Here is a 16,306-nt window from a genome sequence, read left to right as displayed (position 1 = left end):
CTCCTTCAATGTCAATTCATACGCTAGCGTGTACATCTTAACAGAGAAACCCTTATCAATAGATTGTACCATCCTATGTAGGACCGTATCCACCGATCGCCCCTTACGTATGTCTGCTGCTTTTACTTTAGCATTTCGTCCGGAATTCGCTTCCGGAATTTAAATCAGCATCAGTTTTCCGTTGCTGCAATGCAAGATTTCTTTAGACGAAACAGCACTACTACCTTTACTGTATTCCTACTTCAACAGACAAAACATGATGGAAAAATTAACTGTTTTGATGCTACCATTGACTTTTTTCTTCTAAGTTTATGCTAAATTTCAATTCAACAACTTAAGATTTATATAACTCAAAAAAATTATTCAATACTTACTGAAAATCACTGGGATCACATGTCACTTTATCACAATTCAATTCATCCGATTTATTTGGACAGTCAGCATCGCCATCACACACCCAAACCAAAGGCAAACAGCGATTATTACTACACTGGAATTGATCCTTTTTACAACTCAACGGTGTACAGCCGTTCTCATCCTCACCATTGGGACAATCTTTGATGCCATCACATTTCTGATTATTGTCAATACAAAAGGCTGTAGTATTGGCTGTAGCCTCACACTTCATGTGATTCTCAAAGCAAGTGAATTTATCACAATTCTGTTCATCGGAATTATCACCACATTGATCGCTACCATTGCATATGGCTGCAGGATGTATACATTTCTTGTTGTTACACTGATATTGACCCGGCTCACAATGGAAAGGAGGACAATTTTCCGGTTCATCACTACCATCTCCACAATCATCTTGGGTATCGCATTTCCAATAGAATGGTATACATTTGTAGGTCTGCGAGCATTGGAAATGTGCTGCTGTACAATTGGCAATACAGGTCTTATTATCATTATCGAGTATGAAATTATTGGGACAGGCACATTTGTAGTACGGGGGATCTGGAGAAAGTAGGCATAGCGTTGAACATTCGGCCTGTTCACAAGGATTTCCACCATGCGGCTGTTGCTGTCTATAGGGATGATATATTCTTAGATCCATGGGACGATGTATGGTAGTAATTAGTGTGGAGCAATTCTGTCCGGTGAATCTGTTACAATACTCAATCGATTTCATTTCCCAATCAGACCAATAGATTTTATCTTCCCACACGGCAATGGCAAATATGTGATGTAAATTCAAATGTGGATTTAATTTGCGTGCCATCAACACCCGAATATTATTACCATCTAAATCGGATACTGAAATTGTATCTTCACGCGCATCTCCCCAAAAGAGTTGGTTGCTTTCAAAGGACAGGGTTAAAGCATTTGGCCATCCCATATTTTCTCGTATCAGAACTCGCGCATTAGAGCCATCCATACCGGCTTTTCCTATATGCGGATCATCACCCCAGTCCGACCAATAGAGATTACGATTGAAGGGATCTAAAGCCACACCTCGTGGTTCACGCAAATGTTCATTGATCAAAACTTTACGATATTTTCCATCCAATTTGGAAACTTCAATTGTGTCCAAACCCTTGTCACACCAATATAAATTTTTAGCTACCCAATCCACAGCCAGACCATCGGGATTCTTAAGCATGGCCTGGTGTAGAGTAGTGGTCTTATTCTCCACTGGGCAATAGCGTTTAATCATACCCACGGTTGAGGTTACATCAGACCAAAATAGACACTTGGAGGCCCAATCGAAATCCAGGGCCACTGCATTTGAAAGTTGGTGTATGAGTATGGACCCATTACCTCTCATGTCCACCTGGCGTATATAATAACGATTAGAGAATATCAATTTGGCTGTCTCATTGCTGGTGGCCTTGCAGGTGTGATGGTCATCTTTGAGCGCATAACCTTTCATGCATAAACATTTATACGAGCCATAGGTGTTGGCACAGATTTGGGTGCATCGATGGGGGCCATTACATTCATCGATGTCATCGCACAGATGATGATTATGGGCTAGCAATTTAAAGCCAGGACTACATTGGCATTCGTAACCTATCTTCTTGTCTATGCAGATATGTTCGCAAGTATCCGAGTTGAGACATTCGTTGACATTGCACAAAGACTCATCGGAGAAATCTCCGCAATCGTTTCGCCCATCGCACAGGAACTCCTCTGCAACACAAGCCCCATTTTTGCATTGATATTGTCCATGGCCACAGGTCATGGTGGATTCGCCACACAATTCCACCGATTCATCAGAAGCATCGGAACAATCTGCCTTGGAATTACAAGTCAAATTCTTAGATATACACTCCAGATTATGGCACTGGAACTCTAGATCCTCAACACAAATTTGTGTGAAATTGAAAGGAACGCAATCCTCATATTCATCTTCACCATTGGGACAATCATGATCTCCATCACATACTGCATGGCGATCCAAACATAGGCCATTTGTGCATAGGAATGATGGAGCCACACAATCAGGTATATGGGGTACCGAAGCAATAGCACAATGGTCGCCCTCATCTTCTGCTCCAGGGGATGGACAATCCTGCTCGCCATCACATACCCATTTCTGAGGTATACAACGACCCGATGACTTGCATTGGAACAAATGAGGTCTGCAAACACGATTAGGACATTGGGCTCCCTCATCGGAGCCATCTTCACAGTCGGTTTTAGCATCACATTGCCAACTGGCTGGAATGCAATTGTTATCACAACGGAATTCATTGGGTTTGCATTGGAGTTTGCAGCCTACTTCATCAGAACTGAAATTACCAGCCACCGAATCCTTACAATCGTTTTCACCATCACAACGCCATTTTTCATTGATGCATCGACCATTGGAACATTGGAATTGACCGGGTCCACAAGCCAATTTGGTTACATGATCACAATTCAATTCATCACTGCCATCGGGGCAATCATTATCACCATCACAACGCCACATGGGCATGATACATGCCGTTGAATTTGGGCAATGTTCATAGACAGCATCTCCTGCAGGGCACTCAGAAGCTGGACAATTTTTCTCATCACTGAAATCCTTACAATCGCGGACATGATCACACACATACTGCTGCGAAATACATTCGCCACTTCCGCAACGGAATTTCTCAGGTTCACATTTGCAGATGAGTTCTGATTCATCGGATCCATCACCACATTGATGATCACCATCACAAGTTTGACTCTGCGGAATGCAACGGTGATTATTGCACATGAAAAAGTCACTGGGACAAACACGTATAATACAATAGCTACGAAATTCATCGGAGCCATCCAGGCAATGTTGCACACTATCGCAAGTCAAATGCAGAGGTATACATTCTCCTGAACTACAGGGGAATTGGTCTTTGTCACACTTGGAATTTGTGGGCTGAATACAACGGCGCCCATCGGGTGCTACAATGCCACGAGTACATTGGCAGCTTGCGGTACCATTTTTGCTCAGGATACAGACATCTTCACAGCCACCATTAAGGATTTTACATTGATTGGAGTCACAATTGATGGTAGTGTTCTGAACGGCAACAACGCCCATGGGTCGTTCCACATGATCTCTCAAGAAGACCATATCGGCTCCCGTATATTTATTCGCTCTCACCAAAGCTCCTAAGACCCAGTCGGACCAGAACAATAAATCACCATAGACAGCAATGGAAAATGGATGTTTGGGTGTAGAATGGGCCAACACAACACGATGGGTACCATCATAGTTAGCTCTTTCGATTTTATCTATACGAGCATCGGCCCAATATAACTTTTGTTCTTCCAGATCCAAAGTAATAGCATTAGGCATTTTGATGTCACTCCTAATTATCGACTCCAAACCGAAACCGGTAACATAAGCTCTTTGAATCGAAGGATGCTCCTCATTCCAATTGGTCCAATAAATCATACCAAGGCACGGCTCCACAGCTATACCTCTAGGCTTGTCTTTATTACTCAGGACTCTTATGCGATTCACCAATTGGGTATTATTATCGGCATTATCCGTGATATAGTGCAAGTCCAAACTACATATGGAAGCATCATTATTGGAGGTCCAAAAGAGCATTTCATTGACAATGTCAAAGGCCAAACCTTCAACGCGACCCTGATGGGTAACCAAGACACGATTATTGGAACCATTGAAGTTCACCGAATTTATGGTACTGAGAACTACATCCGAATAAAAGAGCACACCATTCTCATAGTCATAGGTTAAGGCTATCACATTAACCATGAGAGTGGTATTCTTTATTGGTCTCACGGGACCATTTTTATTCGTATGATCAGTAAGGTGGACACTTTCAATGGTACTGCGATAAGAGAAAAGCAGGAAGCTATCGTACGGTTCACACGAAACACCATCAGCAGCCACCCGACTATGGGAACAAGCACATATTGCCGTAGTACCATTGTACAAACACAATTCCTGGCATCCACCATTATTTTCGGCACATTGATTTGTTCCCTTTTGCAATCTCTTCGAATAGATTTTCATATCCTTCACGGAGTTTCCTTCGAAGCGTCTTAGTTCCTCGTAATTACTCAAATTGCTCATATGGGCCACTTTAAAGGTACCCTTATTGTAATTATTATCACTCCAGTAGATGTAGTCATCCAATTTACCCACTGCTGTGGGATATTCCAAACTGTGATTGAGTAAAACTTCCTTCAAATTGCCATCGTAATCCACTCTCATAATCGAGGGTTGAACCAGAGATATCTTGGGAGACTCACACCAATACACCTTGGTGCCATCGATATCCAAAACCAGGCTAGTAACAATTTTATCATGATTGACTAGGATAAAGGGTTGGGAGCCATCTAAACCCGTACGTCCTATAATACCATCACCAACATAGAAAAGTAGGCCTTGGACAGGATCTACAACCAAAGCACTGGGCTTCTTGACATTGGAAACCACAACATGACGATGGGAACCATCTAAACGGGCCACTTCAATGACATTGCGTTTGATATCGCTTATGTATATATTTTCGGCTACCCAATCTATGGCAATGCCACCTAGCCAATCCATTTGTTTATGGTCTATCCATTCGGGAGATTGTATAATGACCTGTCTGTGGGTACCATCACGCTTGATACGGGATATGGTACCACTATCATTATCACCCCAATAGAGATAATCTTGGTCAGCATGGTAATCGATAAAGGAAGCCAAAGAAATTCGTGATATGGGCCCCAAAGCCTACAATACATAGAAAAAACGAGTTAAGGATTCCAAAGAGTTCCTTCTTCCCTCCTCCCTTCCAACTTACCATATTTTGTCCTTGCTCTTCAATAGGTTTTGTGGGGTCATAAACCTCTATGCCTTTTAATTCATGATTTGTATAGAATAGAAATTCATCGAGTCCCAAACATTTGGTGGGATTTGTGGGATCTTGACGATAACCTATGGCACAACCACACGTATGATCCCTATTCGAGGTGGCAAAACATAAATGTTCACATCCTCCCTTTAAGGGACCGGCACAAGTGTTCGCTCCTTGTTGGGCCTCGGCATAGAACATTTTCAAATATTGTATTTTCTTGGTATTCTTTCGCAGCATTGAATATTCCGCACAAGAATCTTTGTCACATGACATTATGACACCCTGAATATTCTCAGGGAAATACAGCGTCCCATTGTAGACAGTAACGGCACTAATGGTCATAACTTGACTAGGATGCAATACGGTGTGCATTAACTTTGATGCGATATCATAATAGGATATGCCTGAATTATCATAGACATAGTAAAGGCGTAATGAATCAAAATCCATGGTTAAAGAGGCCAAAGTTTTATTGTATTCCCCAATAACACTTCTTTCCGATCCATCTAGATTACTTTGTTCTATCTGGCTGATTTGCGAATTACGGGCTGATGAAATCCAATAAAGTTTTCCGCTGAAAAAAATCATTAAAAACAGTTTTAGTTAAAAAATGTGTATATAAAATAGCTTTGTTTTCAAAATTATTTAAAGTTGAATTCATTCCAATTTGAATTTAAATTTAATTCAATCATTTTTCAAATTAGTATTCAATTCCTATCCAATTTTCAAATATTTCTATATTATTTATACTTACTTTATTGGATCTAAAGCTATACTTTCGACCATATTTAAATCCTTGAGTATCTCTGTGACATATTCTCCCTTTAGATTACTGGCCCATATATCACTTTTCACCTTTCCCGTTGAGAAATACATATTTTTTGCTATCCAGTCAATAGCAAATCCTGCTGGATTGTGTATATCAGTATTGATAATGGTATCGATAATGCCATTCGATATTCCAGCCGTTTTAATTTCGTTCAATTGAACATCGGACCAATACAGACGGCTATCTTCTACAGTGAAATCAATGCGTTGTGGTGCTAGAACCTAAGACAAACAAATAGATAAAAGATTAATCAAAAAATGGTATATAAAAATAATATTTGTATACTATTTTTATAATTTTTTCATGTAATACATGGTCGTTATACTAACCTGTGGAGATTGTCTTATTGTCGGTATAGTATGATGGTTAGGTTGCATTAGGTCAATACCGCGTATTTCATCACCCATAATGAAGAGTAAAACTTGTTCATTGGCCACACAGGTACGATTATCGGCTGTATCCAAACGCATAACATGGGGACAAGCACACTGATAGGTTTTACGAACACTGAAATGAGAAAACAAAGAGAACTAAGAATGAGCACAAGGATATTTGAATATAATCGGGATATATTTATTTTCCTATGTAACGGAATATCTACTTTACATCACATTACGTTCTAGATACGTTTGGTTTTACTGCTCCCAACTCGAAGGGCTATCCTCACAGTCGTCCTATCTGAAATAGTTCTTAGTTCAATCCTCTTTGTCTCCTAGCTCACTGATTTGTTTTTACGTTACCCATAATGCCAGCGTGCCCATATACTTTTGCATTCTAAGTAGCACCGTATTGTCTGTTAATACTTTCATTGACATCCGTCTATCCCTGTACACAGAGAAGGAGTGTAACACGCTTCAAGAGCATCCTGCCTAGATAAAGTTCGACGTTTGTCTGCAGAATTGTGCTGTGGTCCATCAATGGGCACACTAATAGAAAGAATTGATTTCCACAATCGAGAGCGGACGTTGTCAAAATGAAACGGAAACGTTCACAAAATATCAAAATGGAATGTTCACGATTTCGTCCACGTGCGTTCACGATTTCATGAACGGCATTTGTTTTTCTTTGGCCATGAAAAGTCTTAAAATAATCGTTAGACGTGGTTATGGCAACTCCGCCGGTGGTGCAATGTGTTAAGGCGACTGTTAACGCGTATGGTGCAGACAACACAGGTTCGAGTCACGGTAGCGGAAATCTGTTATTTTAATATTGTTTATAAATTCGTAACCATTACGTTTTCAGATCATGAACGTCAGATTGACCCCCGTCAATGCACTTTCATGAACGGATCGTTTTGAAATGACCACGCCGTTCATGATTTTTTTCTATGGGTGCATAAAATATTTTGTCTGGGTCTAACACATATGTGTACAGTTTCGTCCTCTCCCACATCTTCGATCCAACCTGCATCTTCTTGTATATGTTCTGGAGCTTCAAACTACTAGAGGCATCAGAGTGTCTCACTCTTAGGAATCCACTCTAATGGATTACGCTGCTTAGTTTCACCTGGTATCTTTTGTTTGCTCGACGTTTTTCGAGTTTCCATCTATTCTCCCTCCATATCAAACCTTGATGGAAAACGCTTTCCCCATCTTCGATCCATCCTTATTACAATTATTACCCTGGTATTTTGTTGGGGTCGCAAAGTAGAAGGATTTCGGTCTGGCCTCAGGGATAATATTGACGAAAAATATAGTTTAGACAAATATCTTTCACTCTTTGGCTCAGGTATAATGTAATGGTGGTGCAATGAATGGTGTACTCCCAAAGGGTCATGGGTTCAATCCCAATTTCGACCAAACACCAAAATGTTTTTTTCAGTTGGTTGGTTATCCCCTCTCAATAAAGTTGGTGACATTTCTGTGTGTATCAAAGTTTCCCTAAGTGGTTTTAACGTAATGTGAAATGCGGTTCGGACTCGGCTATAAAAAGGAGGTCCTTGTGATTGAGCTAAACGTAAAATCGGACAGCACCCAGTGATAAAAAAGTAGTTCACCACTTGTGATATCACAATGGACTGAATAGTGCAAGTGAGCCTGACATATCGGACTGTCACTATACCTGACCTACTCTACGTTGCTTCTCCCACAGTGTAACTCGATATGGGAGCCACTGCGTTGCAGTTAGCATGTCTGTCTTGCATACAAAGGGTCATGATCAATCCCACTCAGTAACGCTGGTGACATTTCTGAGTTTTAAATCCTTCTCTAAGTGATTTCACCGCAATGTAAAACGCCGTTCGGTTATAGAAGGGATGTGCGTTGTCACTGAGATAAACATGGAATCGGGCATCCGATTCGATGTCACAATGGACTGAAAAGTTTGAGTGAGCCTAAACTGACGGGCTTTCATGATACTTAACCTAACCTTCAGCCGGTGTTCTCCCGGCAGGTCTTTGGGGTATATGCTAGGCTAAGGCATGGGATAGTAGTTCATTTTGTAGTGTGCCCGGAAAATATTCCGTCAGGTGTCAGTTCTACTATAATAATCCCATATTTGGAAGAATATATGCTGGCGCCCGAAAGTATGCTAATATTTCGAGTTTTGAGAAGCCTTGATCAGTCATTTTCAAGGAGTAAGTGAGGGGAAGTGATCGTTGGGACAATACTTTCCGGAAATTTTTGGGAATTTTGGCATGCCGTGATCTGTAATTTTCAAGGAATAAAAATTAACTATTTAAGGGCAAAGTGATCAGTGGGATGATACTTTTGGGGATTTTGGAACGTCTTCATCAGTAATTTCATTACTAGTATAAAAATTGACTAATTGAAAAGTTTAAGCGAGTCCATTCGTTATTTTTTCGAGTTTCCATCCATTCTCGTGTCATATTCAATCTTTTCCCTCTATGATAACACTAGGATCTCAGGGGTTCCAAAATATGACAATTACAAAAAGTAAGCATTAACTAAGGGAGAAGTGACCGTAGGGATGATTCTTTTGGGAAGCCTCGATCAGCCAACGATAACATTGGAATAACAGCTCCGGGGGAACCGAACTCAGTGTAGGTTGCCTTATGTTTGTCTAATGTTATTACAAAGTTCCAAAAAGTATTTAATCATCCTTGTATAACTAGTATATAGCTAAATGTTCTACAAAAAAATCTCCGGGTTATTTTCACCAGAGTTGTTGTTCACAAAAAAACTATGGTACAAATAACATAAAATAGCTTCTAGGCAAATACTTACTCCAATAAACATAAATGTGAACATCCTCCATTGTTCGAGCCGCAAGGATTCTCCGCTTGAGGCTGGCGACTTGAGTGCAAAACCTGAATACCAAATGGTTGTGTTTGAGTTCGTTGTATAACCTGAATATCAGTGCCATTCCATTTATTGGCCCTTATCACTGATGCCGTTCTCCAATCGGTCCAATAGATATAATTCTCAAAAACTGTTATTGCAAATGGATGGGAGACAATATCACGATCTCGTAACACTAAATGTATATCGGAGCCATCATATTTCACTGTATAAATGGAGTCTGATTTGGCATCAACCCAATAAACACGTTTTTGTGTATAATCCAAGGAGAGACCATTAGGCCAGCCTGCCGATACTTGGGATGTGGTGGTAATGGCTTGACGATGTTTTCCGGCCATGGAGCACCGTTCAATACGCGGGTAATTATCGTCCCAATCAGTCCAGAAGAGTAGACCCTCTCGAGGATCCAAAGCAATGGCCCGGGGACTCTCCATGTCTCCTGCTATGAGAGTACGACGGAAACTACCATTTAATTTAGCCACTTCGATTTGATCCAAATTGGAATCTATCCAATACAAGTTCATGCCAATCCAGTCAACAGCCAAACCCTCCGTGGTGGATAGGCCCGAATGGACCACTGCTTCCACTTTATGCAGTGATTCGCCCATCAATTGGCCTCTGTAGATTTTATCATCTATAACATCAGTCCAGAAAATTTGACTAGACTCATTGTTAAAGAGAAAATCCAAGGCAATGGTGTTCCTAAGCGAAGTGTAAAAGTTACTGATAGTCGATTTCTTTAAATTCAATCCTCGAATCTCCTGGCGATTGGCGAATATTACATAGGGATCATCCTCGGCCGTACTTTTACATGTATAACGATCATATTCCAAGTCATAGCCATCGAAACATTTGCACTTGTAACCCTTGCCCATAGCCACACATATCTGGGAACAGGAATCCCAATGTTCACAAGCATGATTCATACTACATCTACGGCCATTGGGTAGAAGATACATATGGGCGGGACAAGAGCAAAAGAAACCTTCAGGGGCATTGTGGCAATAATGGGAACATGGAGGGTCTGGACGATCACACATTTTTTGGGCACATAGATAACCTTCATCTGTTCCATCTTCACAATCGATATTGCCATCACAGAGCTGCTTCACGGCGATACATTTATTCGATTCGGCACAATAGCGATTGGGAGCTTCACACAGCAATGTTTCATTGAAATCAGCTGGGGAAGGTTTGATATGAGTGCAATTAAGTTCATCGGACTTATCGAAGCAATGAGGTATGCCATCACAACGAAAGAAATGCGGTATACATTCAAAGGGATCCGAACAGCCAAACTCAAAAGGACCACAGAAATGTGATTCGCCCAAATCGATGACATGATGATCCGATTTTGTGAAATTGCAATTCATTTCATCACTGAAATCCAAGCAATCGTTAATACCATCGCAGATATGAGTTTCATCGTAACATCCTATAGGAATGCAATAACGTTCGCCAGGACCACATTCAAATTCACAGGAAGCTTCATCGGAATTATCACTGAAACAAAGACATTGTTTTAATGAAGGATTTATAGCGGGACAGACGGAATTACTCCACCAACTTACCCGCATTGATCTTCGCCATCACATATTTCCGAAAATGATCGGCACACTCCATTGCGACATTCAAACTCTGGACATTTGTCATCAATCAATTCGTCACCATACTCATCGGACGAGTCGTCTGGCCCACAATCTACCACACCATCATTGACCCAAGTCAATTGTATACACTTGCGGCTTTTTGTACAGGTGAATTCGTTGGGATTACACGTATGGGTTTCACAATTCAATTGGTCCGTACCATCAAGACAATAACTAATGGAACTGCATAACAGCGAACGTTGATAGCAACGATTATTGCATGTGAAATGGACATTTAAATCACACTTCTTGGGATCACAAGGACCTCCGGGAGCACTACTCTCATCGCTGCCATCATCACAATCATCAAATCCATCACACAAATCCTTAACATAAACACACTGTGATGATTTCAGACATTGGAAACCATTGGTGCAATTTTTCGCTTTCTCCTCCGGATCCTGAGGATAGGGAATACATTGAGATCCAGTACCATTAAGCGAGTATTTATCAGGACATCGGCATATCGATTGATTGGGAGTGTTAAAACATATCCCAGGACATTTCGATTTAGCACAGCCATTATTCATCGATGTCGGTTGTGTGCTAATATCAAAAACTTTAAGATTCGATGTACGTCCTCGTTCGAAAGAGAACAGTTGAGAGTGTTCATTATTTCGAACTGTACCATTCAGGTGATGAGTGGAGAAAGTCTTCACTGTACCATTTTTGTTGTCTACCCAATAGATGGTACCCTTGTGATATGCAATGGAGATGGGATGATATTGGGAGTCTTTGAAAATCATTTCACGATCACTGCCATCGAAATTCATACGTTCTATAGTGCTTTCCTTGACATCACACCTGGAAAATATAGATTTTTAGGTTACCAAATGTACTAATCTTCACTTCAGTCTCTCGGAAAGAATGCCACAAATATGTCACAATCTATGAAGAGCAAATTTTGTACAGTTCTATACAATGGTCCTTTATTTTTCCAAATTGCCAATCCATTCGTGGTGAAATTCTGAGTCGATTTAAGCATGTCCGTCCGTCCATCCGTCTGTTGAAATCACGCAAACTTCCGAACGAAACAGGCTATCGACTTGAAACTTGGCACAAGTAGTTGTTATTGATGTAGGTCGGATGGGCCATATCGGACCACTTTTACGTATAGCACCCATATAAACCGACGCTCAGATTTGGCTTGCGGTGCCTCTAAGAGAAGAAAATTTCATCCGATCCGGCTGAAATTTGGTACATGGTGTAAGTATATGGTATCTAACAACTATGCAAAAATTGGTCAACATCGGTCCATAATTATATATAGCCCCCATATAAACTGATCCCTAGATTTGGCTTGCGGAGCCTCTAGGAGAAGAAAATTTCATCCGATCCGGCTGAAATTTGGTACATGGTGTAAGTATATGGTCACTAACAACTATGCAAAAATTGGTCCACATCGGTCCATAATTATATATAGCCCCCCATATAAACCGATCCCCAGATTTGAACTTCGTTGCATCATGGATGAGCTGAATTCATCCGATTCGGTTGAAATTTGGTACGTGGTGTTAGTATATGGTCTCTAGCAACCGTGCAGGAATTGGTTCACATCGGTCCATAATTATATATATCGCCCATATAAACCGATCTCCAGATTTGACCTCCGGAGCTCTTGGAGGAGCAAAACTCATCCGATCCGGTTGAAATTTGGTACGTGGCGTTAGTATATGGTCTCTAGCAACCATGCAGGAATTGGTCCACATCGGTCCATAATTATATATATCGCCCATATAAACCGATCCCCAGATTTGACCTCCGGAGCTGTTGGAGGAGCAAAACTCGTCCGATCCGGTTGAAATTTGGTACATTGCGCTAGTATATAGCCGCTAACAACCATGCCAAAATTGGTCCATATCGGTCTATAGTTATATATAGCCGATCCCCAAAAATAATCTACCAACATTTTTATAGAACATTTTGTCAAAATTTTATTACCATAGAAAATGTTGTCAAAATTGTATTACTTTACAAAATTTTGTCAAAATTTTATTACTATAAAAAAATTTTGTCAAGATTTTATTTCTATAGAAAATTTTGTCAAAATTTTATTGATGTAAAAAATTTTGTCAAAATTTTATTTCTATAGACAATTTTGTCAAAATTTGATTGCAATAGAAAATTTTTTCAAACTGAATGATATACGTATTTAATCTGCCTTTTTTTTGTTTAATATATACGCCGTATGGACTAACTTACAATTGAGAAGACGGTGTTAAGAAGTATTAAGATACCTTCGGCAAGTGTTGCTGCAACCCAAGTAATTCGAATGTCGATGACAGTCTTTAGTAAAAGTTTCTATGCAATCCATAGTGGAGGGTACATAAGATTCGGCCTGGCCGAACTTACGGCCGTATATACTTGTTTTTTTTTTTTATCAGGTCTCGTCTCATTGGAAGTCTGAATACCTCCTCGTGTTACTTACCAATAAAGTTTCTTGTGTTGCACATCAACATTCAAACTCAATGGCCACATCATGGGTTTATTATCGGTTGATTCCACTAACATTTCTCTGTGGGAACCATCAAGCCAAGCTTGATAAATAGAGGCTTTCTTTGTATTAAATGTCCAATGAGACCAAAACATATAACCACCACTGGGATCCAAGGCCAAGCTCCTATAATAGAAAATTAATTCACATGTTAAACATCGATGTTGAAATCTTCGAAATATTAAACAAATTTGTCATTAAAATTGAGCCAACGAAAGAATTTCGTAGATACAATGAAAATCTTCATTATTTTAATGAATTTTCGGTAACAACGAAATACTTATTTATTTATTGGAAGAGTTACAATCATGATAAATTATGAAAATAAATATAAAAGGAAGAAATTAGGCGGGCTTTTGACCTAAAAATTAGATTCTATTAATGAATTCATTGTTCATTGTCTTAATTACCAATTTCATTACATTAATGAAAATATTTCGTTGGCTCAATATTAATGAAATTTTCTCAGTGTGTTTTTGGATGCATACAATCTTCTTACATATAAATCTCTTACTTACATGGCTTCATTTTTCATAGGCAACGATATGATTTTAGACATATTAGCCACTGGTGCCACATAGATATATTCCATACCACCCCAATATATGTTGCCCGTTAACCAGTCAAAGGCTAATACCGAAATGCTTTCGGTGCCATTTGCCAAAGTGTCTCGTTCTAAGCCATCTATAGATTTGCTATACAAACTATAGCCATGCCTGCAACGAATGAAAATTTTCAGAAAAAGCAATAACACAATAACGCAATACCAAAAAAAAAAAAACTCCAATAAAGAACATCAAAAGGGCAACATGGAATCTCTATTCCAATCGAAAGGAAATCGCATAACCTACTTTTGCTGTTGCACATAATAGACCAGTCTTCGATGGACATTTATGTCCGCTGGCATAATCCATGTGACATTGTAGATGGGTACCATAGCTTCGGCAAGTCGTTCCTGTGGATTTAATGGTATCCCCTCAATACTGGCCAAACGCTGTCGCGCCAGTATTAGAAACTTATCGTGGCGTACCAATTCACATTGGGTGCTGTTGCGTAATTTATAGCCTTGTGAGCACATGCAAGTTGCCCGAGCAAATCCTTTTGTCCACATCGGTACACAGAGTTGATTGCACATGCCATTGTTAGCGCGACATGGATGGGCAACTGGAAAAGAGCATCGGAAAAACATACCAAGATATTAGTATGGAATACGAAGAAGATTGTCTTTTTTCATGAGAATTACACCAAATGGAATATGCAAAAAGTTTGTCATCTGTTTACACAGAAAAAAAAATATCACGAAAATTTTGTCAATAAAAATTTTAATTAAATTAAAAAAAAGTGATAATAATTAATTAAAAATTCAAAATTAATTTTTAACTTCAACAAAAATCAATCAGAAAAAGTAATTTTATCAATTCAATTAATTTTTTAATTGACTTTAGTGATTGATACTACCATTTCTTTGATTGAAGATATTTCAATTAAAAATTAATTGAATCAATAAATTTAATATGTGTGTTATCCTATCTGGTGTTATCTTATATCAAATCATCTAATATCCGCAAGGGAAGATCGAAACATTTTCTTTATATTTATTTACTTACCTTCAGGTTGTTTCTGACGATGGAATATTCTAAAATCCGATGGACGTTTTACATCGCTTACGATTTGTCTTACTTTTGGTGAGAATTTATCCATTCCAACAATCATGCCATCACTCCATAGACCCAAATAGATGGTGTTTTCAAAAACTTCGACTGAATGCAAAGCCTTAATGGGTAAACGAGTCTGTAATTAAAATAAATATTATTTATAGTGTACTTGTGTTGTTAAATTAGGTGAGTATCCAAAGCGTGTTAAAAAATATGCAGATAATAAAAATAGGTGTCTGCAGTTGGAACGAAAAAAATGATTAAAAAATATTTGTTCGTATATTTCAGTCAACGTAAAAGAACACTCACTTGTTTAATGTGCCATACTTTTTAAATTTTTGTGTCACTTTTGTATTTTTTTTCCAATTTTTAATAATACCTTTTATATCGCATTAATTTTTTTTTGTAAATTTTGATCCTAAATACCGGTAAGTTTACGGATGTGATAGATGCCTTCAGCACATTCCCCTTCCTATAGATAGCAATTCAAAAATTTCAAATGAAAAATGTTTGAGTGATTAACACGGTTGCCACTCGAGCCAAAAAGAAAAACTTTACCAAAATCCACTAAATTAACAAAAAAAACTCTTATTTTGAAGTTTGTGATCAAATATATTCGTTGAATTGCAAATGTGTCGAATTTTAAATGTTTTAAAGATTTTAGCTTGCACCAACAAGGGAATGTTACTACTTCTACGAGAGAACGAGAGAACTTTCTCACAATGGACTATGATAGTATGACCTTACACGAAAATTAAAAATTTTAGGGATATTAAATTTAATTTTTTTTTCAAATCTTTTATTTCTATAGAAATTTTTGTGTGAAAATTTTATTTCTATAGAAAATTTTGTCAAAATTTTATTTCTATAGAAAATTTTGTCAAAATTTTATTTCTATAGAAATTTTGTCAAAATTTTATTTCTATAGAAAATTTTGTCAAAATTTTATTTCTATAGAAAATTTTGTCAAAATTTTATTGTTATAGAAAATTTTGTCAAAAATTTGTTTTCTATAGAAAATTTTGTCAAAATTTTATTTCTATAGAAAATTTTGTCAAAATTTTATTTCTATAGAAAATTTTGTCAAAATGTTATTTCTATAGAAAATTTTGTCAAAATGTTATTTCT

The 16,306-nt window shown here is 38.5% G+C and overlaps 1 protein-coding gene across 1 annotated transcript in view; it reads right to left on the bottom strand.

Moving 5' to 3' along the window:
* The window catches only part of LRP1 (LDL receptor protein 1), a 70,633-nt gene that overhangs the window by 13,502 nt on the left and 40,825 nt on the right, over nucleotides 1–16,306 (bottom strand). Inside the window, exons 8-17 of the mRNA XM_075313397.1 lie at nucleotides 15,131–15,314; nucleotides 14,375–14,687; nucleotides 14,042–14,239; nucleotides 13,458–13,649; nucleotides 10,952–11,833; nucleotides 9,306–10,883; nucleotides 6,450–6,627; nucleotides 6,046–6,341; nucleotides 5,238–5,865; nucleotides 375–5,167 (exon numbers count right to left, since the gene is read on the bottom strand). Of these exons, the coding sequence (XP_075169512.1) occupies nucleotides 375–5,167; nucleotides 5,238–5,865; nucleotides 6,046–6,341; nucleotides 6,450–6,627; nucleotides 9,306–10,883; nucleotides 10,952–11,833; nucleotides 13,458–13,649; nucleotides 14,042–14,239; nucleotides 14,375–14,687; nucleotides 15,131–15,314 (9,242 nt within the window). The remainder of the gene's footprint in view (nucleotides 1–374; nucleotides 5,168–5,237; nucleotides 5,866–6,045; nucleotides 6,342–6,449; nucleotides 6,628–9,305; nucleotides 10,884–10,951; nucleotides 11,834–13,457; nucleotides 13,650–14,041; nucleotides 14,240–14,374; nucleotides 14,688–15,130; nucleotides 15,315–16,306) is intronic.

The sequence above is a fragment of the Haematobia irritans genome, chromosome 5 (genome assembly GCF_050003625.1).
Source record: "Haematobia irritans isolate KBUSLIRL chromosome 5, ASM5000362v1, whole genome shotgun sequence".
NCBI lineage: Eukaryota > Metazoa > Arthropoda > Insecta > Diptera > Muscidae > Haematobia > Haematobia irritans.
Note: the sequence above shows the minus strand (reverse complement) of the source record. Positions and strands in the feature narration are given on the sequence as shown.